The 26,816-nt window shown below is 48.8% G+C and overlaps 1 protein-coding gene across 1 annotated transcript in view; it reads left to right on the forward strand.

Annotated features, from left to right (window-relative positions):
* Nucleotides 1–5,796: 5,796 nt before the first annotated feature.
* Nucleotides 5,797–26,816, forward strand: part of BCR (BCR activator of RhoGEF and GTPase) — a 148,554-nt gene continuing 127,534 nt past the window's right edge. Inside the window, exon 1 of the mRNA XM_060193330.1 lies at nucleotides 5,797–7,540. Within this exon, the coding sequence (XP_060049313.1) occupies nucleotides 6,259–7,540 (1,282 nt within the window). The 5' untranslated portion in view covers nucleotides 5,797–6,258. The remainder of the gene's footprint in view (nucleotides 7,541–26,816) is intronic.

A 26,816-nucleotide genomic window follows, 5' to 3' on the forward strand; every position in this document is an offset into this window, starting at 1 on the left:
GGTTTTCTTTTTCTTTAATATTTATTTATTTATTCCCTTTTGTTGCCCTTGTTGTTTTATTGTTGTAGTTATTATTGTTGTTGTAATCATTGTAGTTATTGTTGTTGTTGCATAGGACAAAGAGAAATAGAGAAAAGAGGGAGAGACAGAGAGGGGGAGAGAAAGACAGACACCTGCAGACCTGCTTCACTGCCTGTGAAGCAAACCCCCTGCAGGTGGGGAGCCGGGGGCTCAAACTGGGATCCTTACACCAGTCCTTGTGCTTTGAGCCACCTGCGCTTAACCCGCTGCACTAATGCCCGACTCCCGACTTAATGCTTTTCTACTTGACATCTCTGCCAGTTTGTCTGTTCTGGACATTTCATATAAATGGAATCATTTAACATGTGTCCTGTTATAACTGGCTTCTTCCATTTTGTGCTGTGTTTCCAAGATTCACATGTTATAGCAAGTATCATCAATGTATTAATCATTTAAATACTTATTTATTTTGCATAGAGACAGAGATAAATTGAGAGGAAAGAGGAAGGGAGGGAGGGGGAGAAAGAGATGCAGCACTGTTCTACTGCTCCTGAAACTTCCCCCTGCAGGTGGGGACCAGGGGCTTCAACTCAGGTCCTTGTGCACTGTAATTTGGGCGATCAGTCAGGTACACCACTATATGGCCCCCATTTTATTCATTTTTACGACTGATTGATTTTCTTCTGTATAAATGTACCACATTCTGCTCACCCACTCATCTGTGGATGGACATTTGAATTGTTTCCATGACTCAGTGTGAAGCTTCAAAATTTGTGTCTTTCCAGCAGAGGGTGCTATTGGGCCTGACTAAATTTTTGTTTTTAATATTTTATTATTATTGGATAGAGACAGAGAGATATTGAAAGAGGAGGGAGAGGTAGAGAGGGAAAAGGACAGAGAGAGATACCTACAGCCCTGCTTCACTACTTGTGAAGCTTTCCCCTTGCAGGTAGGGACCAGGGGCTTGAACCTGGCTCCTCAAGCATTGTAATATGTGCACTTAACCAGGTACGCCACCACCTGGGCCTGAATCTTTTCAAGCAAAAGGTAAAAACAGTGTTGGGACAGGACTTGGCAGTACTTTGGTCTGGGCTCATAGAGCACTAGGGCTGTTACTGTGAAGGGATGTGTGTGCATGTACTTGGCTTTTCAAATAAATGATAGGACCACATAACCCCTTCCCTGAAAATGAAGAAAAATGAAGGGGAGGCAACCACTAGTGCCATTTCTCTGTTGCATTTTACTTTGTACCAAAACAAACAAACAAACAAAAAACCCACCTTGAGCTGAGTAAATAGCTCACCTGGGAAGGTATCTGCTTTGCTTATATAGTATTCAGGTTTGAGCCTGGCCCCCACCCTGGCGGGGGGGGGGGGAGCTTTAGTGCTGTGGAGTCTCCCTCTTTGCCTCCGTCTCTTTATTTATCTGAAAAAGTTAACTCAGAAGTGGGTGAAGTGCCAGTAGTGAGCAAACAACAACATCAACAAGGCGGCAGTGGCAGGAATGTTTGCTGTCTTATTATGGTGATGGCCTCTCAGGTGTGTGCAGTTGTCAGCCGCATGTGGCTTATAGTATGTCAAACATACCTCACCGAAACCATGGAAAACAAAAATAACATCTACTGGCTTATTAGCTCAGTGCCTGCACCATGAATCCACTGCTCCTGGAGGCCATTCCCCTCCCCCTTTTGTTGCCCTTGTTGTAGCCTTGTTGTGGTTATTATTATTGTTGTTGATGCAGTCATTGTTGGATAGGACAGAGAGAAATGGAGAGAGGAGGGGAAGACAGAGGGGGAGAGAAAGATAGACACCTGCAGACCTGCTTCACCACCTGTGAAGTGACTACCCTGCAGGTGGGGAGCCAGAGGCTCAAACCCGAATCCTTATGCCAGTCCTTGTGATTTGTGTCACCTGCGCTTAACCCGCTGCATTATTGCTTGACTCTTCCTCCCCTTTTTTTAAAAAATTTATTTATTTTCCCTTTTGTTGCCCTTGTTGTTTAACATTGTTGTGGTTATTTATGTCATTGTTGTTGGATAGGACAGAGAGAAATGCAGAGAGGAGGGGAAGACAGAGAGGGGGTGAGAAAGACAGACACCTGCAGACCTGCTTCACCACCTGTGAAGCGACTCCCCTGCAGGTGGGAGCCGGGGGCTTGAACCGTGATCCTTACAGCGGTCCTTACACTTTGGGCCGCATGCGCTTAACCCGCTGCACCACCACCCGACTCCCCCCCCCATAAAAACCAAAATATTTATTTTTATTTTTATTTTATTGGATAGAGACTGAGAGAAATCAAGAAGGAAAGGGGAGTTAGGGAGGCAGAAAGAAGAGAGACATGTATAGCATAGCGTCAGCACTTGTGAAGCTACCTGCTTGCATGTGGGGACTGGGGGCTTGAACCTGGGTCTTGCACGTGATAATGTGTATGCCTAAGCAGGTGTGTCACCATCCAGCCTGTTACCTTGCTTTTACTTTAATCTGGGTCATCAGAGTCCCATACCTGGGCTAGTCATAGCTCCTAACCTCTTCCTATTCCCCACTCCAACTCCCAAATTATTCAGACAGCACATTTGGGTGAGTCATTCTATTGCTTATACCACCTACTACGGACATTTGAATGTATGTCTTTTTAAAATTTTATTTGTTTATTTATTTATTTGATAGAAAGAGAGGGACATTGAGAAGGGAAGGGGAGGTGTAGAGGGAAAACGAGAGACACCTACAACCCTAATTCACCACTTGTGAAGTTCCCCCCCCACCACAGGTGTAAACAGGGGCTTGAACCTGGGTTCTTTCCCATTGTAATGTGTGTGTTAAAACCAGGTGCACAACCGCCTGGCTCCTTTGAGTTTTAATTTGTTAAAATGAAGTAAAAGTGACATTATACTCATTACAGTATTATTCACAATAATCAAGATGTGGAAACAACCTAAGTGTCAGATGAATAGATAAAGAAGACACCCCCCCTCCACACACAAATAATGGAATAATATCTAGCTATAAAAAATGATGAAATTTTGTCAATTTTGACTAGATGGATGAAACTTGAGGAGATTTTATATTATGTCAAATAAGTCAAGTAGAGAAAGTAATACACCCTGGGATTTCACTCATGTATAGAATACAAAGAAACAAAGCAACAAACAAAACAAGAACAAAACTAGTCTTAGTTATACTGAACAACTGGTGATTACTAGAAGGGCAGGGAGTTAGGGGGTGGGTTAAACATGCAAAGGGTGGGTGAGACAGTGGTAGGTGGAAACTAGACTTCTTTCTGGCATGATATAGTATATCCAGATGTCAAATTAGAGTACTATAACCTGAAATATATGCAATACTTACAATGCTACTATATGTGCAAATATATACAATGCTATTCACCAATGCGAAACAAAAACAAAACAAAAAAGACTAAACTGAAGCAAAAATTTACTTCTTCTAGGGCAGAGCAGTGGTGCACCTGGTAGAGTACACATATTGTCATGCACAAAGACCCAGGTTCAAGTCCCTGATCTCCACCCGCAGGAAAGAAGCTTCATGAACAGTGAAGCAGTGCTGCAGGGATCTCTTTCTCCTTCCCCCTATACCTTGCCCCTCTCAATTTCTGTCTCTATTAAGAGAAGAAAACAGAAAGGAAAATAAACAAACAAAAGACTGCCAGGAGTGGTGGAAAGATCATGCAGGCACTGAGCCAGTGGGAAGGGTGATAAGAAATTTCTGCAGGAAAGGACTTAAGGTGGGAGTGCTTTCAGGAAATAAAGGGAGGATGGGAGGAGTGGCCTTGGGGCCAGAAGAAACTGTCCCCTGAGGAACAGAGTGTCACTATCTTGCTGTGACCTTGTTCCCAAACAACAAGTCAATTGTGATGCAAAAGGAACAGAGTGTCAGCTTTAATCTTTCTGGAGCAGGTGTGCTTACATAGAAAATATTTGGGGATGGGGGGCTGAGTTGGGGCCTAAGAATCAGAGAAAGGGCTACTTCATTGCAGCTTCCTCCCAAAGTATACTTTATTTCTCAGGAGTAATGTCCCCCAAGGAGCCCACACACTCATGGAAAATGAGGGGGCCAGGCAAGAAAACGCAGGGTGGGGAGGGAAATGCAACTTGTGTTTTGGGGGTTTTCTGCTGCCAAGGAATGAGGTTCAGGAGGCCTGGTCCTGCCTGAGCCACCTGCTGGGTGATCTGAACATATCAGTGGAGAAAGCAATCAATGTTGATTGTGATATCAGGATTTATTATAGACATGCTCAAGAAGAGGATATTGAGGGTATTAGCACTGCTGGCATCTACCTCACCTGACAGGACACCAAAGCCACCTGCTATTTCCTTACTTGCAAAGTGCATTTTAGTCTGACCTTGCCTGCCTTGCCTGTAGGTGATCTGTGATGTAAAAGGGCAGGACCCCAAGGTTCAAGGCCTAGGGGGTGGAGGGGAGACAGCAGGAGACTGGAGACACCGGCAGAGGGAGATAGTGAGCTATGTTTGAAAGCATCTGGGAATTGGGGTCTCAAGGGTTTTCCAGAATCTCTTCAGGGGCACTAGCATAAACAACAGGCAATCATGGGTGGTCCAGCCCTATTTATTTGAATGTGTGTTAGGTTGGTCTCACCTGGATGCTTCACACAGAGTCTTACATATGAGGGCAGGACTCTAGCTCAGAAAGGGGAAAGGAATCACTGAGGGCGTGAAGCCTGTGGTGGAGGGTGACCTGAACCTGACAGGCCAACTCAGCTCCTGTCCTTGGGCACTGATCTCTAGATTAGGGTGGGTACACTAGTTATGGGTGGAACTGGAACCGTGGGTGGGGAAAACAGGAAAACCCTTCTATCAATGCAGGGACAATAGCTTTTTAGGGCAAGTATCTTTGTTCTCATTACAATGCCCAGGAAACCAGGGCATAGAAAGACAAAACGGGGCAGTCAGGACTCAAGCCCAGTTCTTGGGAGGGGGGATTCCTTCCCTGCTTACTCAGCAGGCTGATCTGTTTCAGTTTGCACCCATCAGGCTCCCTATAGTGTCCCCTCTGCTTTGCACCTAAAACCTGTGCTTCCTAGGGCATGACAAAAGGACTATTTCAAAGCTTGCTCCGGGCTGGACTATGTCCTGCCCTTCCCAGCGGGTCATTCAGGACCGGCGACCTCCTGGAGGGAGATTAAAGTCACTTCTGAAACAGACAAAACCTGGAAGGCTACCCTAGGCCGGATCCGAGCTCCGGGAGACTAGGGGACAAACGCAGAGGCTTCGGGCTGTCGCAGGAGAGATGTGGGTGCAGAGTGAAGGGGAAAGAAAACCTTCTTGATGGCCTCTGTGCGTAATCTCGGGGACAAGTTGCTCCATCACCCTACTCCGGCCCACAGCGCCCCAGACCCTTTGGCACAGAGGGATTGCTGGCGTTGGGTGCTGGCCTGGCCCCCTCTCCCTCCGGACATGGACACCACCTATCTGTCCCTCTGGCTAGTTTGGGCTGGAGAGACCCTAGCGCTCAACGCAGGTTCCAGAGAGTGGCTGCAGGGAAATGAGAAAACTGGAGCGCGGAATGAGGGCCCTGGCTTCCGACCGCGGGGCGCGCCATCTCGGGGGTCTCTGTTTCTCCCAGCGCTGGGGGGTTTGGGGTGGGGGTTGGGGGTGGGAGGGCGCCGCTCCCTGAGGGAAGGGCCTCCCCGCGCCCCCGCCCTGCGCCCGCCGCGCGGCCCCTTTAAGAGGCCCGCCCGCCCCGTCCGCCGCGCCGCGGCCACCGCCCCCCGGCCCTCCCCTTCCTGCGGCGCCGAGTGCGGGCCGGCGGGGTGTGCGGCCGGGGCTGAGCAGACGCCGCGGGCCGAGCGGCGCCGGGCCGGGGAGCGCGGCCTTGGGGGCGCGACGCGGGAGCCCGACGCGGGAGCCCGAGCAGAGGAGCGCGCGGCGGCCCCGGCGAGTGGCGCGGGGCCCGGGAGGGAGCGCAGCCCCGCGCCCAGGAGCCGCGCGAGGACCCCGCACACAATAGCAGCGCGCGCAGCCCCGCGCCCTTCCCCCGCCCGCGCGCGCACCCTCCCCGCCCCGCCCCGCGCCGCGGAGCTGAGCCGAGCCTAGCCCACCGCCTCACCTGCCGCCGGGAGGGGGCGGGCATTGTTCCGCGTCCTCGCCGCGCCGCGCCGGGCCGGGCATGGGGGCTGCGGGGCGTCCCGGGCCGGGCTTGGGGAGCCCGCAGCACCGCCGCTGAGCGGAGGCCAGCCCCGCGCGCAGGTGAGCCCGGCCGCGCCATGGTGGACCCCGTGGGCTTTGCCGAGGCGTGGAAGGCGCAGTTCCCGGACTCGGAGCCGCCGCGCATGGAGCTGCGCTCGGTGGGCGACATCGAGCAGGAGCTGGAGCGCTGCAAGGCCTCCATCCGGCGCCTGGAGCAGGAGGTGAACCAGGAGCGCTTCCGCATGATCTACCTGCAGACGCTGCTGGCCAAGGAGAAGAAGAGCTACGACCGCCAGCGCTGGGGCTTCAAACGCTCCTCGCAGCCCCCCGACAGCCCCGCAGAGCCCCGCACGCCCGCGCCGCGCCCGGACGCCGCCGACCCGCCGGCCCCCGACGAGCCCCTCGAGCCCCGGCCCGACGGGGAGGGCTCCCCGGCCAAGGCCAGGCCCGCGCCCGCCCGCCGGCCCGCGGCCGCTGCACCCGCCGGCGACCGCGACCGCGAGGAGCGGGGACCCCCCACCAGCGTGGCGGCGCTCAGGTCCAACTTCGAGAGGATACGCAAGGGCCACGGCCAGCCCAGCGCGGCCGAGCCCGACAAGCCCTTCTACGTCAACGTCGAGTTTCACCACGAACGGGGCCTCGTGAAGGTCAACGACAAAGACGTGTCGGACCGCATCAGCTCGCTGGGCAGCCAGGCCATGCAGATGGAGCGCAAGAAGTGCCAGCAGGGCGCGGGGCCCGGCCTGGGGGACCTGCCCAGGCCCTCTCCCCGCGGCCGCGCCTCCGAGGGCAGCTGTGGCCTCGACGGAGACTACGAGGACGCCGAGCTGAACCCGCGCTTCCTCAAGGACAACCTGATCCACGCCAACGGCGGCGGCAGGCCCCCCTGGCCGCCCCTGGAGTACCAGCCCTACCAGAGCATCTACGTCGGGGCCATGATGGGGGAAGGCGAGGGCAAGGGCCCGCTGCAGCGCAGCCAGAGCACCTCGGAGCAGGAGAGGCGCCTTACCTGGCCCCGCAGGTCCTACTCCCCCCGCAGCTTCGAGGACAGCGGTGGCGGCTACACCCCAGACTGCAGCTCCAATGAGAACCTCACCTCCAGCGAGGAGGACTTCTCCTCCGGCCAGTCCAGCCGTGTGTCCCCGAGCCCCACCACCTACCGCATGTTCCGGGACAAGAGCCGCTCGCCCTCGCAGAACTCGCAGCAGTCCTTCGACAGCAGCAGCCCCCCGACGCCGCAGTGCCAGAAGCGGCACCGGCAGGGCCAGGTCGTGGTGTCCGAAGCCACCATCGTGGGGGTCCGCAAGACGGGACAGATCTGGCCCAGCGATGGGGACAGTACCTTCCATGGAGACACAGGTGGGTCCCTCCCTTGCCGGCTGGCTGGACAGCACTGAGCAGTAGGGAGCAGGAGTCTCTCTCGCTGGGGGAAGGGATAAGTACTGCTTTGAGTGGGCTTCAGATGCTGCTGTGATCACGAAGGACTTATGCTGACTCTGCACTTGAGCAAAGTCCATTCCCTTCTCTCTCCTCAATGCAGATTTTCAGTAGTGGGAATGGGATTGAAGGTGGGAGGGTTGGTTTGTGGTGGGTGGCTTGGTGCTTGGGTTTGCCTGCGAGCAGTTGCTTCTTGTGAGAATATCTTGTGTGAATCTGGACCAGCTGGCCCTGCACAGGAATCTCAGTGCCTTATGATCCCTCCATGCTGGGCAGTGAGGATGACACCGGGAGTCGTTGGCCGACTGGACTGAATGCTTTTAGCAGAGATTGATTTTTTTATCTCGGGCATTTCTCACCTCGTGAACAGTTCCTGACCTGGAAGGGTTATATGAAGCATTTGGGGCACTCAAGATGTAATAGTGACTCCCAGGCTCTGGAAGTATCAGATTCATTTGCAAGTCAGTGCAGGTGAAAATATGAATTAGTGGGAAGCCAGTTGACAGTCAGTTGTGACTCAGTGGGCCACTGGAAACTGACAGGGTGAAGATTGTATCCCAGGCTGAAGCAGAGCCACACCTGTCCTGATCTGCCCAGCTTTGATGGCAGGCCATCCATCATTATTCACGCACAGATTCCTTCATGCACCTCATCCCACCTCCATTTTCTGATCTTTAGGTGCTCTTCTGTTTAACACACACACACACACACACACACACACACACACACACACACATGCGAGTGCCTAATGGTGCTTATTTTAGGCTCCCAATCCCTATCCTGACTCCTGACCCTAAGGTTAAGCCTGTGTGGTTGTGTGTGTAACTTCTGTGGACTAAGTACCATTGGCCATTGGGGAAATGGGACTAGACATTGAGATGCAGGCACAGTGTGTGATTGGGATTCAGGGAAGATACGCGGGTGAGTGTAGGATTTGAGGGGGCTGGGGTTTGTGTGTGTGTGTGTGTGTGTGTGTGTAGCCCTCTCAAATCTCTTGGCATTCTGGTCTCTGTAGGACTGACCTGATTTTTTGCTCCATTGATTTTTCTTTTTCTGCTGATGGAGTTGTATGTGCTGCTACTGCATGGATCAGAATCCTTTTGTAATTGGTAAGGTTATTTTTAGCTTTGTGGAGCAATAGACTTTGTGTGTGTGTGTGTGTGTGGGGGGGGGGAGATCTGCCCTGTTTGTCTTAGATACATCCAGTTGCTGAGTTTCCCACTTGCAGCTGGGATTGGCCATGACAAGCTGCTCAGATCTGCCTCAGCTGCTCAGGGAAGTTCCTCATGGTTGGGGGGCTCAGGGGGAGGGTTTGGAAGGCTGGAGTATTTAGCAGCCTGCTTTGCAGGCTTACCAACTCACCTGGGTCTGGATCATTGCCCTGTGCTCCCTGGGCACTAGCATTGTCTGGCCAGCTACAGCCCGAGCCTGCCAGCTTGAATACCATAGTGTGGGGGAGCATTATTAATGGAGAAGACGGTGAGAGGTTTTATACGTGGAGCTCTGCAGTCTGAAACCGTCTCATACTGGTGGGAACACCCGCGTTTCCAGAAAGCGTTTGGGTGGAATGTGTTTCACTGGGCCTCTCTGTAGGCCTCTTCTCCCTCATCAGTGTCTTGGGCCTTCTTCCCCACCTCACCACCAGATCCAGGCTCCCACTGTAATATAGGGTGGGGTTTCAGAGAGGACCTACTTTTACCACTTGGTTCTGACTTTATTATTTTCCCCTCTTTTTTTTTATTTGTGATTAATAGTAGATTGTAAGATTACAGGGTATAGTGCCACACCATTATCCACCACCAAGGTTTTCTGTGTCTCCACCCTCCTACCTTGAAAAGATAACACTTAGCCACCATAGTTCTTAGAACCTTAGACGCAATTCATTTGCTTTTTCCTTTCTTCTTCCTCCCCTCCCTCCTCTTTTTTTTTTTTTTTTTTACTTTCTTGCAAGTTCCTGTGTTTTAGTCCTCTAGATTCCACATATGAATGAAAGTGACTTCTAGCGTTTGCCCTTCTTCCGTAGCCAGTCAACAGCATCAGGTTGAGCCTGATGCAAAGTTTCGAGACCTCCTTTGAATCTGGAGAGGTGGCAGTCGTTGACTATGTGGGTCATAGTCTGTCTGGAGCTGCAGGGGCAGTTCGGGTCGTCTCTGGCTCCCCAGCGATGGAACATAGCGGCGCACCGGCCATGGCCTGTTCGATAGCGATTGAGGAGGGCCCAATCATAACGTGCTAGGTCAAAGCCGGGTTGACGCTTGCAGGGGTCTGTGATGAGGTGTTTGTTCTTTACCTCAGCTGACTGCCAGCTCTGTTTCCAAGAGACTGGAACAGAGAAGTTCAGTGTAGGCGTAGGGGACCAGATTGGGTGACGAGACGTCAAGCGTTGGACAGGGTGGGCGAAGATATCCGCGTATATTGCCAGGTCCAGTCGAGCGTAGACGTGGAAAATGAACTTAGATGATGCCGCATCCCGACGAATATCTGGCGGGGCGATGTTGCTAAGAACTGGCAGCCATGGAACTGGGGTGGAACGGATGGTTCCAGAAATGATCCTCATGGAGGAACATAATTTGGAATCGACCAAATGGACATGGGGGCTACGGAACCGTACTGGGGCACAGTATTCTGCAGTGGAATAGCATAATGCCAGGGATGATGATCGTAGTGTGGAAGCGCTCGCACCCCATGAGGAGCTGGCCGGTCTTGCAATGATGTTATTCTTCGCGCCCACCTTTGCTGCAGTTTTTATTAGATGTTCGTGAAATGACAGAGTGCGATCGAGAGTAACGCCAAGATAGACTGTATCTTGTATCGCCAAGCTGCACATTAAGCTCACGTGAGGCCGAGGCATGGTGTAGATGGAAAACAGATGATACCGTTTTTGCAGTGCTAGGGATTAGTCGCCATTTTTTACAGTAATCAGATATCAGAGACATATCTTTCGTGAGTGTTTCCTCGAGGATGTCAAACTTGGATGCCTGAGTTGCACAGCAGATGTCATCGGCGTAGATGAACTTCCTTGACTTATTTTGCTTAACACTGTCACCTCCAGTTCCATCCATTTTGTCCCGAAGGACACAATGGCGTCTTTTGACTGGAAAATAGTATTCCATGGAGTATATATCTCATAAATTCTGTATCTTGTCATCTGTTGACGGGCATTTAGGCAGCTTCCACTCTTTGGCTATTGTGAATAATGGCAGCTGTGAATATAGAGGTGCATATGTCTCTGCAAATTAGTGTTTGTCTTTTAGATACATGCCTAAGATGGGCCCTATTCTTTGGACTTTCCAGATATTTTCCTCAATGTCCTTAAGGAAGCACATCTTCTTTTCTATTGGACATTTAAAGCCCTGGCTATCGTAGCCTTTAAACTCAGTCCCCAACACTCCTCTGAGTGCTGTGGCTGGCTCAGCCATCTGTCTCTGTCTGGACTGTTTACCGATGTTCTTTAGACAGCAGTGTAGGCCGCTGGCCAGAGCTGTGCTGGAACAATGTGGAAAGTGACAGCATTCAGGGCAGGGGGTGAAAATCACCCTAATTCTGCACAGTAGCAGCAGCAACAGCAGACGAGGGGCCCTGGATCTAACAGCTTTCAGTATCTCTTGGATGAATGGGCTCTTTTCTGAGGTGCAGGCCTCTGAGTGAGGGTAGAACTTGATGATCAAATGCCACTGTGTGCCAGGCATGAGAACAAGGTGCTTTTGCAGGGCTCCTGATGGCCTCTTCCTTTTATTTTTTTTTTTTGCCTCTAGGGTTATTGCTGGGGCTGGGTGTTGGCACTATGAATCCACTGCTCCTAATGGCCAGTTTTTTTTTTTTTTTTTGGATAGATGGAAATTGTGAGAGGAGGGGGAGAAAGATACCTGCAGACCTACTTTGCTGTCTCCCCCCTGCAGGTGGGGAGCTGGGGGCTCTAACCCAGATAGATACTTGTGCGGGTCCTTACACTTAGCACTATATGCGCTTAACTGGGTGCTCCATCACTACCCCCCCCCCCCATGGCCTTTTCCTTTACTTCGTTGTGTGGATGCCCTCTTTCAGGACACAGCCAGGAAATGACAGAACTCAGACTCCAGGCCCCTGCAGAACTGCTCCTTCTGGGTAGTGATGGCCTTTCCCATTTTGGTGGTGTTCCCGTCACCCCAAATACTTGGGTTGGTTGAGGGATCCTTCCAGCTCCTGCACAGCAGGACCCACTGCTGGGTTTAGTAGTAGCCCTGAGTCTTGCCATGTATAGTCCCTTCTTTTTTACCATGTAGGTTGCACAGCAGAGTGTGATCCTTGTCATCTGGAAGCTTTTGAGTTCATAGGAGAGAGGAATGCACACAGGTCATTCATTACGAGTTCCTGGGGCAGATGAAAACACATGTCATTTATACATGCTTAGGAGGGAGTGAGATCACTGAGGCTTCCTGAGGCTGCAGCAGTGCAGGGGAACCTTGCTCTGATAATGATTCAAGGAAGACTGGTAGCAGAGGGGAAGAGCCATCTACCTGAGAAGCAATTGGGGCAAAGACTCAGGGTCATCACCCATGACTGTCTCTGTTACTGTACTGTGTCTTTTTTTTTTTTTAAATCATGGTAGAGTACATATAAATGAAACTTGCCAGCCTAACCCATTTTAGCTGTATATATATATATATATATATTTTTTTTTTTTTGGTATGTACTTACTGAGGTCTCCCATATAGTCTACCACTTCCAGACAGACTTTTTTTTTCTTTAATATTTTATTTTCATGAGAGATATGGAGATACAGAGACAGACAGACAGAAAGACTCCAGAACACTGATCAGCTCGGACTTAAGGTGGTGCTTGGGATTGAATCTGTCAGCGCCTCAGGCATGAATGTCTTTTGCTATCTCCCCAGTCCTCTTTCATTCTTTTTATTTCAGTTAGAGGGGAGGAAAGAGAAGAGCAGGATGAGGGAGAGACTGACTCCACAGCACTGCTGCTGCCTCGGGAACTTTTCCTTGTGTAGAGTTGCTGCCATGCGGTGCTGTGACTGGAATTTAGGGCCCTGCACAGGGTAAAGCTTAAGCCCCATCTACCAGGTGGACTACCTTCTGGCCTCAGGTTAGCCATCTGCAAATACATACTCGCGGGGGTATTAAGTACATTCACGTTGCACAACAGTCACCACCCTCCGTCTCTGGAACTCTTTTCATCCTCCTAGTGAAACTCTACCCACTGCACAGTAGCTCCTCCTGCCTGCTCCCTTTGGCCCCTTCAATCACCATTCTTTTTTCTTTTTAAATATTTATTTATTCATTCCCTTTTGTTGTTCTTGTGGTTTTTTTTTTTTTTTTTTAATTGTTGTAGCTATTATTGTTGTTGGATAGGACAGAGAGGGGAGAGAAAGATAGACACCTGCAGACCTGCTTCACTGCTTGCGAAGCGACTCCCCTGCAGGTGGGGAGCCAGGGGCTTGAACCAGGATCCTTACGCCGGTCTTTGTACTTTGCGCCACGTGCGCTTAACCCGCTGTACTGCTGTCTGACTCCCACCATTCTGTTTTCTGTCTCCACGACTTGACTGTTCAAAGTATCTCATGTTAGTGGAATTTTACAGCATTTGTGCTTTGGTGTCTGGTTTATTTCTCTTAGCATGTCCCCCAAGGTTCATCCATATGCTGGTACAGTCTGTGTGCATTTTGAAGGCAGGGGTCCCCGGTTTATTTTCGGTTCTCCTACAGCACACATAGCTGGCCCTCTCGCAATGTTTGTTTTAATATTTATTTATAAATGAGAAAGAGAGCCAGAACCAAAACATGACTCAAGCATACATGAGGGTGGGGATTGCACTCTGGGAGTCATGCTTGCAAGGTTGGCATTTTACCCACTGTGCCAAATCTCGGGCCATTTGAATAATGTTGCTTTGTTTAATGCTGTTTCATTATGATGTCATGGGGGAAATAAACAACAATTTATTCCATGCCACTGGGGCCACTGTGTAGAATTTACGTGTTTCCCCTATGTCTTCATAGTTTTCTCCTATTTCCTCTCACATCCCAAAGACTTGCATATTACGTTATTAACTGATGTATCTAATTGTCCCAGCTGGAGTGGATATGAGGCAGTGTGTGAGTATGTTTTGTGATGGAAGGACCTCCTATTTTCCCACTTAGTGTCCTGAGCTGCCTGGAAGAGGCTTCAACCATCCCAGACTGTGAACAGGAGAAGCTGGTTGGAGAATGAACAGTTGAATGCAAATTATTGTCATTTATTAGACATGCCTGGATTTGTGACCGGAAGTGTGCTATAGGAACATAAATCTTGTTTATTTCAGTTAGCCTACTGTGAAATTGGCTTTGTTCAGAAGTCTTTTCACTTACAGTCAGAATTTCCAAGAACTGACTGACACTGCTACGTGAAGAATTTAGTGTGATGTGAGATCACTTCCTCTTCTTTGTGGGGTCTAGAATTGGGAAGGATGCTCTTCAGTGAGAATAGATGCTCTTCAGTGGGAAGTGTCCTATCTGTGGCACCTGTCTTCCCGATTCTACCTGTCTCCTGACCTTCCTTTCAGAGGACTTGACAAATCTTTGCACAAGGAGGCCAGACACCCCAATGTCGTATGCTTTACATTGGTTTGTTCTAGCCCTCCCCCGCCAAGAGAATTGGATCAGTCCTATTAATTTCGCGGGCCTGCTTGGCCCCGCCCCAAGGAACCCTGGGAGAGGGTTCCTGAGTTTGAGAGTGCCAGAGTTGCAGAGGGTTCCCCAGTACAAGAGTTCGAGAGTTCCTGGGTTCGAGAGTAAGGGAGAGGGTTCCTGAGTTCGAGAGTAAGAAAAAGAGTGCTTGTGCCGCCGCAAAGAGACAGCAGAGTTCTGTTTGGTGATTAGTTTGTCTTAGTTTGTGAATCGTTGTTCCTGAATAAAGAAATACAGCTTCCCTGCCCAGCCGTTGTCTCCGCGTCTCTGTTACCTGCCCGTGAAGCTAGACCCGCCCGGCAAGAGCCTTCCAAATATTAACAACACCCCAAAGTACTCTTCTGTCTTGGGGCTTGCTCTGAACATCAGCTCCAAGTGCCCCTTAGGCCTTTACAAAGTGTCACTCAGGAGATGTGATTCATGTGGCAGTCTTACAGTTTGTTTTTTTTCCTGTTTGGTGGGCTCCTATGTGAATTGCTGCTCTGTGTTTTCACATTTTTGTTAAGCAGCTTAATCTTACCTCTTGGATTCTGGTGATATGTTATTGCCAGAATGATCATGGCTTTGTTGATCCTTTGAGTCATTGAATAGACTGGTGACCAGTTTGAATATGTAATCACGAGGGCTAGTCAGAAGGCCACCCAGACCTCAGGTTGACTCTGTTGCTATGTCTATCTGTCTTTTTCTTTTTTCTTCAGGATTATCACTGGGACTTAGTGCAAGCACAACTCCACTATTTTTGTGACTTATTTTTAATTTTTACCTTTTTTTTTTATAGAGGGGAAGACACAAAGACACAAAGAGTGATAGAGAAAGAAGGAGAGACACTTGAGGGTAGTTATACAAAGAGACTCTCATGCCTGAAGCTCCAAACTCCCAGGTTCAAACCTCCCCCCCCCCCCACATCACTGTAAGTAGAGCTGAGTAGTGCTCTGGTTAAAGAGGGGATGGGGGGAGAGAGCGAGAGAGGAGAGAGAGGAGAGACCTGTAGCACTGTTCCACTGCTTGTGAAGTTTTCTGACCCCCTTGCTGCCATAGGTGAGGGCCAGAGGCTTGAACCCAGGTCCTCATACATGGTAATATGTGCACTATACCAGGTGAGCTATCACCTGGCTCCTGCCACTGTTTCTTCCTGTCAGAGCTTGTGCGCCCCTCCCCCCCTACACTGCAGGTCCCTCTCCATCAACAGAAGCAGAATGCATAGATCCAGGCAGAAGCTGAGGCCACATAAGTCATTAGTAGGGAGGGAACAGAGTCCAGATCCAATTTTCCAAGGGCTCTCTGGCTTGGAAGAGGATGACTTTTCTGTTCCAGGAATGGAATGAAGTGTCCTGGAACCTGTCATTAAAGAAAGAGCTTGGAGTACTGTTGATTTGAGTTGGTCCAGGAGAATGTGCCTTCCGCATGACTCTTTTGCCTCATCTATTTGGTTTTGGCTTCAGTAGCCACCTCCTCTTCTTGGGTGGGAGTCCTGGGACCCAGAGGACCTGTGTATGTGAATGCAGTCCTTCCTTACCAGGACACAGAGTCCAGGCAAGCCATATTCTTGGGCCTGTGGAAGGGGAGGACAGGGCAGGCTGTCAGGCTGGACTTCAGTTCACTCTGTGGTTTGAGGTTGTCCAGTCACACCGAACGGATTAGAAGTGTTCTTAGGTTGTCCAACAAAAGGTCTGTGTTTTGACTGAGGCTGCTTTTTATTTTTCAAATCATGGCTCAGAAGGGAGGGGTGGCTTAAATTAACTATGAGCTCCACAGGGATTCTTGACCCTGATTGGAACACAGTTCTTGTGGCTCATGTAGTTTTTTTTTTTTTCAAGGAGTGATTTTAATTAAAACATTAACATCACATGTTAGAATTTTTAAGAAATATTTTGTTTGTTTATTCTCCTTTTTTTGTTTCCCTTGTTTTTATCATTGTTGTGGTTATTATTATTGTTGTTATTGATGTTGTGGTTGCCAGATAAGACAGAGAAATGGAGAAAGGAGGGGAAGACAGAGATGGGGAGAGAAAGATAGACACCTGCAGACCTGCTTCACCACTTGTGAAGCAACCTCCCTGCAGGTGGGGAGCTGGGGGCTTGAACCGGAATCCTTATGCTGGTCCTTGAGTTTTGCGCCGTGTGTGCTTAATAACACTTTGCTACAGCCCAAACCCCAGAAGTTTTTCTTTTAAGTTATCTTTATTTATTTATTGGATAGACAGCCAGAAATCAAGAGGGAAGGAGGTGAGAGAGACACCTGTAACACTGCTTTACCTCTTGCAGAGCTTTCCCCTGCAGGTGGGGACTGGGGGCTCGAACCTGGGTCCTAGTGCATTATAACGTGCACTCAACCAGGTGGACCACCACCCCGTCCCTTAAAAGTTTTTAATGTAAAATTATATATAATGTATACAATCTACCATTTTAACTGCACAGTTCCATACCATTAAGTACCTTCACATTATTGTATATAGCCATCACTACCATCTCCAGAACTTTTCTTTTTTAAATTTTTAAAAAAATTTTCCTCCAGGGTTATCGCTAACGGGCTCCATGCCAGCACTGCAAATCCACTGCTCCTAGGGGCCATTTTTTTCTTTAATATTTATTTATTCCCTTTTGTTGCCCATTGTTTTATTGTTTTAGTTGTTGTTAATGATGTCATTGTTGTTGGATAGGACAGAGAGAAATGGAGAGAGAAGGAGAAGACAGAGTGGGGGAGAGAAAGAGAGACACCGAGAGACCTGCTTTACCAATTGCGAAGTGACCACTCTGCAGGTGGGGAGCTGGGGGCTCGAACCAGTATCCTTACGCCAGTCCTTGTGCTTTGCGCCACCTGTGCTTAACCCGCTGCGCTACTGCCCGACTCCTTTTTTTTTTTTTTAAAGTTATCTACTTTATTTACTTATATTTGGTTTTTGTTTGTTTAAATCCTTATTTTATTTATTTATTTTTACCAGAGCACTACTCAGCTCTGGTTTATGGTGGTGCAGGAGATTGAACCTGGGACTTCGGAGCCTCAGGCTTGAGAGTCTCTTTGCATAACCATTATGCTATTATGCAGGGGTACTGCCCTCTTTTTTTTTTTTTTTCTTTTTTCTATTTTTATTTGACAGTGAGCAATTGAGAGGGGAGGGGAGATACAGAATGAGAGAGAAAGATAGATACCTGAAGACCTGCTTCTCTGCTTGTGAAACATCCCCCCGCAGGTGTGTGTAGGGGCTCCAGACTGGGTACTTCTTCACGGTGATACGTGTGCTTAACCACCTGTGACACAGTCCGGCTCTTTCTCTAGAACTTTTTCATCTTTCCAATCAGGAACTGTACCCATTAAATACTGGCTCTCTTCCCTCCCCTAACCATAGGCAACAACTGCTCTGCCTCCTGTCTTTATTTATCATAGGTGTCTTATCTAAATGGACTTTTACAATATTTGTCCTGCTGTGTCTGTCTGACTTAACTCAGATTGAATTTTGAAGTTGCCTGGAGCAGCACACTCGTCCTTAACTCCTCATCTCTGGTCGCTAATAGGCATGCTGTCTTTCGGGAAACATCTGTTAGTCATGGCTCTATTTCCTCAACTTCCACACACCCATTTTTTTTTTGTTGTTTTTTTTTAATGTTGTGCCAGGGAATAAGCCCAGGACCTTGTACATGTGCTACCGTGCTAAACAACCTCCCTAGCCACAAATTTTGTGTTTTCTCTCTCTCTCTCTCTCTTTAATATTACTTATTTTATTTTTCTAATATTTGATAGGATAGAGAGAAATTGAGAGAGGGAAGGTGAAAGCAGGGAGAGAAAGAGGGAGAAAGAAACATCTATAGTATTGCTTCATCGCTTGTGAAGTTCCCCCCCCTTACAGGTAGGGGCCAGGGGGTTGAACCTGGGCCCTTCAACATGATAATGTCTGCATTCAACCAGGTGTGCCACCAGCTGCCCCCATGTATGTATTTATTTATTTATTTATTTATTTATTTATTTATTTATTTATTTATTTGACTGAGGGAGAGACACCAAATCGTGACTCTACCATGCTGGGATTTCCCTTGGCTGTGCCCATGATTTTAAAGAGGTCTGAATCACAAGTCTTCCAGGGCTGCCATAGCAAATGTCAGACTTGGGGGAGGCGGAGGGGGTGGAGGGGGAACCACAAAAAATTATTTTCTCAGGAGTCGGGCGGTAGCACTGTGGGTTAAGCACACGTGGTGCAAAGCGCAAGGACCGGCATAAAGAACCCAGTTCGAACCCCCGGCTCCCCACCTGCAAGGGAGTCGCTTCACAGGTGGTGTAGCAGGTCTGCAGGTGTCTATCTTTCTCTCCCCTTTCTCTGTCTTCCTCTCTCTCCATTTCTTTCTGTCCTATCCAACAGTGACGACACCAATAACAATAATAACTTACAATAATAATAAACAAGGGTAACAAAAAGGAATAAATAAATATATAAATATTAACATTTTTTTTCCTCATAGTTCTGGAAGTTGGAAGTCCGAGTTGCTGGTGGAGTTGTTTTCCTCTGTGTCCTCCCTCCCTGGTTTGCAAATGACTGTCCTCCCACTGCCGTCACTGGGTTACCCCTCTGTTCACAGAGACAGACCCCTGGTGTCTGTGTGTGTGTCTGGAATTTCTTCCTCACCTAAGGACATGAGTCATTGGGTCCCACATGAAACAATCCATCTTTAGCTTAATCACCTCTTTCAAGATTCTGTCCGCAGATATAGCCACACTCTTAAAAAGCTGGGGCTTGGGACTGGAGCCTCTGAATGTGGTGGAGGCGGACAGAATTCAGCCCAAGAAGCTCAGCGAGTCTCTAATTGGGCAGCAGAGGGAGATGATGGTTCCTCTGACCTGACCGTACTAGCTATATTTGAGGGGAAAAATTGAGTAAAGTTTGTGTGGGTTAGGCAGCTTGGCTTAGGTGAGCTGTGTCCTGATGCTTATGTGCTGCCATTTCAATCCCCATTTGACAAGTTAGGGGTTGGTACTTGTCGTCATAAAGATACTTTCCTTTGATTCTTTGATTTTTTTAAAAAAAAATTTAAATATATTAACACAAAAGATTTTCATATTTTTTTGTTTATTAAATTATTTACTTATTAGCTAGAGACAGAAAGAAATTGAGAGGGGAGGGGGAAGATAGGGAGAGAGACAGAAAGACACCTGCGGCCCTACTTTACCACTTGTGAAGCTTTCCCCCTGTAGGCAGGAACCAGGGGCTCGATCCTTCGTCCCTCTGCACTGTAACGTGAGCGCTTAACCAGGTGTGCCACTGCCTGGCCCCTTCATATTTTTTATTTATCCTGGTTTGTACTTTACAATTTGTTTTTGCCTCCTATCTTTATCTTTTTTATTTGTTTAAATTTATTTTTATTTTTTGCTTCCAGGGGTATTGCTGGGGCTTGGTGCCATTTTAAAAATAGTTTTGGGTAGGACAGAGAGAAATTGAGAGGGGAGGGGGAGATAGAGAGGGAGAGAGAAAGCTAGACACCTGCAGACTTGCTTCACCACTTATGAAGTGACCCCCCCCCCCATGCAGGTGGGGAGCCAAGGACTCAAACCAGGATCTTTGCGCTTCGAACTATGTGTGCTTAACCTGGTGTGCCACTGCCACCCCCCTTGTTTGTTTCTTTCTTTCTATCTATCTATCTATTTTTTCTGTGCATTGCACTTGTGCAGTTTCACCACTTGCTGATGCCGTAGCATTGGAGCTTTTCCCAGTGCTGTGGCATTCCCCTGTGGTGTTGGGGCTCAAACCTGGGCTAAATACTTTGCCAGCAATATGCCCCACTCTGTGAGTAGTAGCTCTGGCTCCTCTCTTGTCTATTTTTCATAGATTTGTGGAAAGGATGATCTCCAAGGGCCTTGTCCTGTTAAAAACTAGCACACAGGACTGGGAGGCTGGGTCATCTAGTAGAAGGTGGATGTTACCTTGCTCAAGAACCCATCTTGGAGTCTTGGTGTTGTATGGGACACCATCAGCGACACTGGAGGAAGTCCATGGATGGTGGGGCTGTTCTGTGGTGTCTCTCTTCTCTCTGTGTCTCATTCTTTCTCCTCTTAAAACAAGGAGAAGAGGGGGGTCGGGTGGTGGCGCAGTGGGTTAAGCACACGTGGCGCAAAGCACAGGGACCGGTGTAAGGATCCCGGTTCGAGCCCCCGGCTCCCCACCTGCAGGGGAGTCGCTTCACGGGCGGTGAAGCAGGTCGGCAGGTGTCTATCTTTCTTTCTCTCCCCCCCTCTCTCTGTCTTCCCCATCTCTCTCCATTTCTCTCTGTCCTATCCAACAACAAAGCAACGTCAACAATGGCAATAATAACCACAACGAGGCTGCAACAACTAGGGCAACAAAAAGGGGGGGGGAAATGGCCTCCAGGAGCGGTGGATTCATGGTGCAGGCACCGAGCCCAGCAATAACCCTGGAGGAAAAAAGAAAAAAAAACAAGGAGAAGAGGAAGAAGAGGAAGAGGAGTGGTGGTCCAGGAGGTGGATAAATTATTGGCCTCTCAAGCATGAGGTTCTGAGTTCAATTCCAAACAGCACAAGTACCAGAGTGATATCTGGTTCTTTCTCTCATATATATATATATATATATATATATATATATATATATATATATATATATATATAGTTTATTTATTTGTTAACGAGAAAAAGAAGAAAAGTGGTTTGGGGAGACTGCCCAGTGGTGGTATCTATCACTCATGAATGAGGCCTTAGGTTCTTTCCCTTTGTACCAGAAACACACACATACACACATAACACGTACAACACAAAAACAGCAGCATACACACACACACACACACCAAGAAAAACCTTTGTAATACCATATCGTAGTATCTTCCTTAACTATGCATCTTTATTTGCAGTCATTTTTAATTTGATGTCTGTTTGATTTCCTTCTTCAGGGTGGTGAGGTCTTTCAGACAAATGCAGTCTGTCCTGCCTCTGTTTCCCAGAGGATGTATGTGCCTCTGTCTTGGTCTCTTGACAGTGTTTGCCAGGTCGTGATGCTCTCCACCCACAGGGACCTCTCAGTGCCTCCATGCTGTGGGTGTTTACAGGGTACAGGTAGAATGCGATCCATCTCTGCACATTTGATTTATCCAGATCCTTCCTTGATTGACCCAGCCCCACTGAGCTTCATTGGGTCTGGGTCACTGAATAAGCAGCCATTGATTTTTTTTTCAGGGACCTAATAATACAGGTGACCAAGCAAGGAAAGTGTTTGGCTTTGGAGATTACCTTGCGGATTATTTTTTTCCTTCGTTGCTGTCCCTTGGTCTTCCTACACTCAACCTCAGCAAGCTTCCTGAATCCTTAGACCAAGGCCAGGTAATTAATTAGCTGGCTTAGATTCTACTGCTTATCACTGTGACCTTGCAAAATGACTGGGGACAGGGGTGGTGACTGGTGCTCAAGGGGAACACAGCCGGTGGTGTTCCTGGGCTGGGAATGTTGCGATGCTTTGGTTGTGTAGCAACTATGACTTTGGTTGAGGCTGTTTCATCTGCCCTTGAAATATTCTTGTGAAGTGGCTGGAGTAAGATCATTATCATAATTATACACCATCGTCTGATAGGGGCTGAGGGGGTGTGAGATACACATACACATAGAGAGGCCTGAAATAACCCCCTCCCACCCCCTAAGGCTGAGCCTCTCTGTCCTTGAACTGTGCAGTGACATCACTTACATGAAAGTGGCACCTGCCTTCCAGAAGTGGAGGGGGGCTCTTGCTCAGTCAGTTTCAGAGACCTGCTGTACCAGGCATGAAGGGCACTGAGTGTCATGAGTCAGGCCTCCCAGCAGGTCATTTTCAGTCTGGTGTTGCGATGACCACATTACCCTAAGTGCCCAAGATAGGATCGTCTGGTGCCAGCCTTCTGACCGGTCTGTGACAGTGTCAGCCATCCAGGGATCTCATTTCCCCACTGGAGATCTCCCAGGGAGAGAGTTCTCTTAGCTCTCCAGACATCATCCCACTGTGTGATAGGGACTGGACATGACAGAGAGGTGGGAGTTAAGCTGCCCACCCATCTGCCTTTTCCAGTCAGCAGTCAAGGGCAGGCACAGGGTGTCTGTGGATGCTGATGGCTGTGCCATCATGAGCAGGTTCCTGGAGGCACCCAGGGACGAGGTGAGGATGGAATGGTGTGCGTGTGTGTGTGTGTGTGTGTGTGTGTTTGTGTGTGTGTGTGTAAGTGGCTGGCTGTGTGCACAGAGGGCCAGCTCTCTGGGTCATGGAACACTACGAAGGAGCCATCTCCGGCTGAGCAGGAGACAGAGAAGGGACCATGGGAGGAAGAGAGACCAGCTGTACCTGCCGAAGCCAGCCCTGGAGGATGGGGGTGTGGGAAAGGGTATACTCTACTCTAGTGCCCCCACTTGCCAAAGATAAATGTTTGGAGAGTCATATCACTTTGAAGGTTTGTTCTTCCTTTTAAAGAATTCTAGGCGGGTCAGTAGTGCACCCTGTTAAGCACACATAGTGCGAAAGGCAAGGAACCACCGCACAAGCATTTGGGTTCGAGCCCCTGGCTCTCCACCTGCAGGGGGGATCGATTCACAAGCAGCGGTGAAACAGATCTGCAGGTGTCTTCTCTTTCTTTCCCCCTCTGCCTTCCCCATCTCTCTCAATTTCTCTTTGTCTTATCCAACAACGACAGCAATAACAACAACAATAATAACAAAAACAGTGATAAACAACAAGGGCAACAAAAGGGAAAAAATAGCCTCCAGGAGCAGTGGATTCGTAGTGCAGGCACCAAGTTCCAGCAATAACCCTGGAGGCACAAAAAAAAAAAAGAATTCTGCTGGGGGTGGGGGACGGTGGCCAGGAGATAGCTGGATTTGAACCCCTGGCCACCGCATAGAAACCTTCCTGAATGGCAGAGTGTTGCTCTGGTGTCACTCTTAAGTCTATCTGTTTCTAACTCTGTATCTGGGGAAAAAAACCAAACCAAACAAAAAACTTACTGACCTTAGTTGATATGCCAGAGCAGAAAAAGACTGTCTGCCTTTGATATATGTGACTATAGCCTTATATGTTCTAAGTCCACAAAGACTCACAAAGGGAACATTCTAGAAGACGCAACATATGCTGACCTGGTCTGAGGAAGGAGTGCAGTGTTTGAAAGCAGATGATCTGCTCTTGCATGCAGCTTTGCACAGGGATTTAATTCTGTGAGCTGAAGAGTTTGATGTCCTCCTGGGAGGTTTTTTTTTTGGGGGGGGAGGGGTCTGGGGGTGGTGTGGGAGTGTGGTCCAGACCTGTCTGGTCCCTCAGAGTCGTCATCTTGGCATCTAATGTCAGTTGATTGAACATCACTTAGCAAGAGATTTTCAAGGAGAAAATGCATAATTTAGTAGGTGCAGGCCATTTCACCCACTCCATCAGAGTGTGCCCAGTGTATGCGCTCTGGGGGACCCGGGGCTCTGGTTTCTTTTAGTGTGTCTCCTGGGCCAGTGTTTTGTTTTGTTTTTCCTTTTGCTACCAGGCTTATTGCTGGGACTTGGTGCCTGCACAGTGGCTCTTACTTCCAGCAGCCATTTCCCCCCTTTATTTTCAGAGAGAGAGAGAGAAATAGTAGTGGTAGAGAGAGACAGAGGTGCCCGTATCTCTGCTTCACCCTTTGTGAAGCTTCATCCCTGCTGGTAGGGACATGGGGTTTGAATCTGAATCCTCACATTCTGCCAGATGTACCACTGTGCTGTCCCTGAGTCTTTTTGTTTTAAGGAAAGGTGCAGTGTATTTCTACATCATAGCCTTAAGTGAAAACCAGCTACTTTTGGTGTTGAACCGTAGTCTCATCAACCCAAGGTCCCTGGGCCCACACATGAGAATATTGCTTGAATCATTTTGTGTCTGGACCAGATCCCCTCCCTGTAGGTCTGAATGGGATCCTCTTGCAGTATTCCTGTGATGCTTGGCTTTGCGATTTTTGTTTTTTACTTATATATATATATATATATATATATATATATATATATATATATATATATATACACACCTTGGAAGCTACAACTAGAGGGAGAGAAAGAGGCCTTTGGATTCTTCTCATAGAGCTTCTCCCAGGCTTGAAGCTAGAAAGCTGGAAACCACCCTGTCCTCATTTTCAGTGATTATATGCCCTTACCAGAGTAAGTAAAAACCGCAGACTTTCTTATTTTAATAGGGAACCAGCGAGGGAGATAGGAAACTCTGAACATTTGCGTAGATTTTAGCATAGCCAACTCTGCAGATGGCTAAGGACTTTGCAGACCAAACAGTTCAGAGGGTGTTGCTCTGAATGTGGTGTTGGAGGGCCACCACATATAGCCTTGGGGTCCTTAGCAGGGCACCCCTTGGGCAGATGAGGCCCCCCTTCTGTGAGCTGCAGAGTATAGGGAAGGGCAGGTAAGAGCTGTGTGATGTTCTGCAGAGCCCCAGGGGCACCTGGGTTGAGTTTCTAAGCCATGGGGCCATTTGAGCACTGCCATCCTCTGGGGACAGCCAGACATGTGCTAAACCTGGGTGACAGGCTCCCTGTCTTATATACTTATTTATTTTTTTAACCAGAGCACTGCTCAGTCCTGGTTTACAGTGGTGAGGGGGATTGAACCTGGGATTTTGGAGCCTCAGGTATGAAAGTCTGTTTGCATAACCACTGTGCTATTTACCCCTGCCCACCCACCCCCTTTTATTTGAGAGCCCCAGAAAACCACTTGTCTGGAAACCTGGAGATGAATGCAGTTTCTGGCCTCCCTGGTCCAAGGAGGATGGTGAGCAGGTGAGTCTCTGCTTCGACATTGCCCCACAGAATCCACTCACTGAAAAAATACAATCCAGTGCTTTTCAGTTCATCCAGAGTTTTATTACCCTCTGATTTTCACCACCTCACAAGGAAACTCTTGTCTCTTCGAACTCTGCCACCCTCTGTGCCCCCCAGCCCCTGGCTGGCACTCACTACCGTGTGTCATCAACTTGCCGTTCCTGGATGCTTCACATGGATGGAATCGTATGACATGTGGCCTGTAGTGTTGAGCTTCTTTCTGTTACTTAGAGTAAGGTTTGCAAGCCTCATTTATATTGTAGCATAGATCGCCTTGTTTTAAACTATATATTATTCCAGAGGGTGTTTTCATACTTGTGCATTTGGACGCTCCTCTAAACCTGGGCACGGGGAATCCTGGTTACTCTGGACTTTGAGAGGCCTGGGAGGAGGATTTCTGGGCCTCCTGGAGGGACTGGAGGAGTATCCTCATTGTCAGCCAGGGCTCTCAGAGCAATGGGATACTGATACTGAGAGGCAAACAGTGGCTGGGAGTTTGCTGGGCTCACTGGAAAAGGGGGTTGGATGCTGAACTCCTGTTGGACTCCGTCTTGGTGGCTGGTTTTTCAGGGAATTGCTGTGTTTTTAGTTGTTTGTTTTGAATCAGAGTTGCTGCTAATTTATGGTGGAGCTGGAGATTAAACCTGGACTCTCTGAGCCCCAGGCCTGAAAGTCTGTTATGTAGACTGCTGTGTTACCTTCAGTTGGGAAACTGCTTGTTGAAAAGCAGGCCTTTCCATCTGGGGACCTGGAGGGCCTTCTCCGACCTCTGCTCCTCTTCCATGGCAGTAGAATAACCCATAACATAAGATGTATCCTTTTAACCATTCTCCAGTGGCATTACGCACACACAGCTGCCTCTCTGTCATCCCTCTCCAGGCTTTTTTACCATCTCCAACTGACTTCTCTCCCCAGTAAGCAAGAGCTCCCCCTCCCCCTCCTCTTTCCCCAGCCCCACTGCCTTACCTCGCTTTCAGCCTCTGAATCTGACTGCTCAGCTGCCTGACATTAAGTGGAGTCTTACAGTCGTGTTTTTTTTTTTTTTGCACCTGGCTTGCTTCCTTGTCCAGATGAGGAGCTGAACTAACCAAGGCCTTTGCTGGAGGTGTGTGTGTGTGTGTGTGTGTGTGTGTGTGTGTGTGTGTGTGTTGTGGGGCATGGTGACTTGGAAACCCTGAAAGCTGCACTCAAGTTATTTGAAGTTTTAGGTGAGGGCTTACAGGGCTGGCTTGGATGTCTCCTGTTGTTAAAGGGATAAAGCGTTCTCCTCAAGGTTGGGGAGCGGCTGTGATGTGAGCTTGAGGCTGCTTAGCTCAGTTGGGGACTGATGGTGCCCAGCTTTTCCTGTCACCATGCTGGGTTCAGAACTCTCATCTGGAAGACCTCCTGAGCTGACTCTGCAAACTGGGTAGATGCTCAGCATGGTGTGTTCACTGGGCGTGTGTGTGGGGGGAGGCAGCGTGTGCAAAAGCAGTGCCTGCATTTGTCCAAGTCGTAGCCCCCTGAGACCAGGAGGTAGGTCTCTTGGTAGGCCATGCACCTTATCATGCATTTCAGATCCAAGGTTGGAGCCTCCAGCATTACATGGCTGCACCACAGCATTGGGAGAAGATCCACAACTGCTGGAGAAGTACAGTGATACCTCTCCTTCTCTCCCCCTCCTCTCTCCAAGAAATAAAGAACAAAACCAACTGAGCCAGACAGGAGACTCAGCAGTATCATAGACACAGGAGGTCCTGGGTTCATTCCTCTGGAC

This window comes from Erinaceus europaeus, chromosome 6 (assembly GCF_950295315.1).
Source record: "Erinaceus europaeus chromosome 6, mEriEur2.1, whole genome shotgun sequence".
Taxonomy (NCBI): Eukaryota; Metazoa; Chordata; class Mammalia; order Eulipotyphla; family Erinaceidae; genus Erinaceus; species Erinaceus europaeus.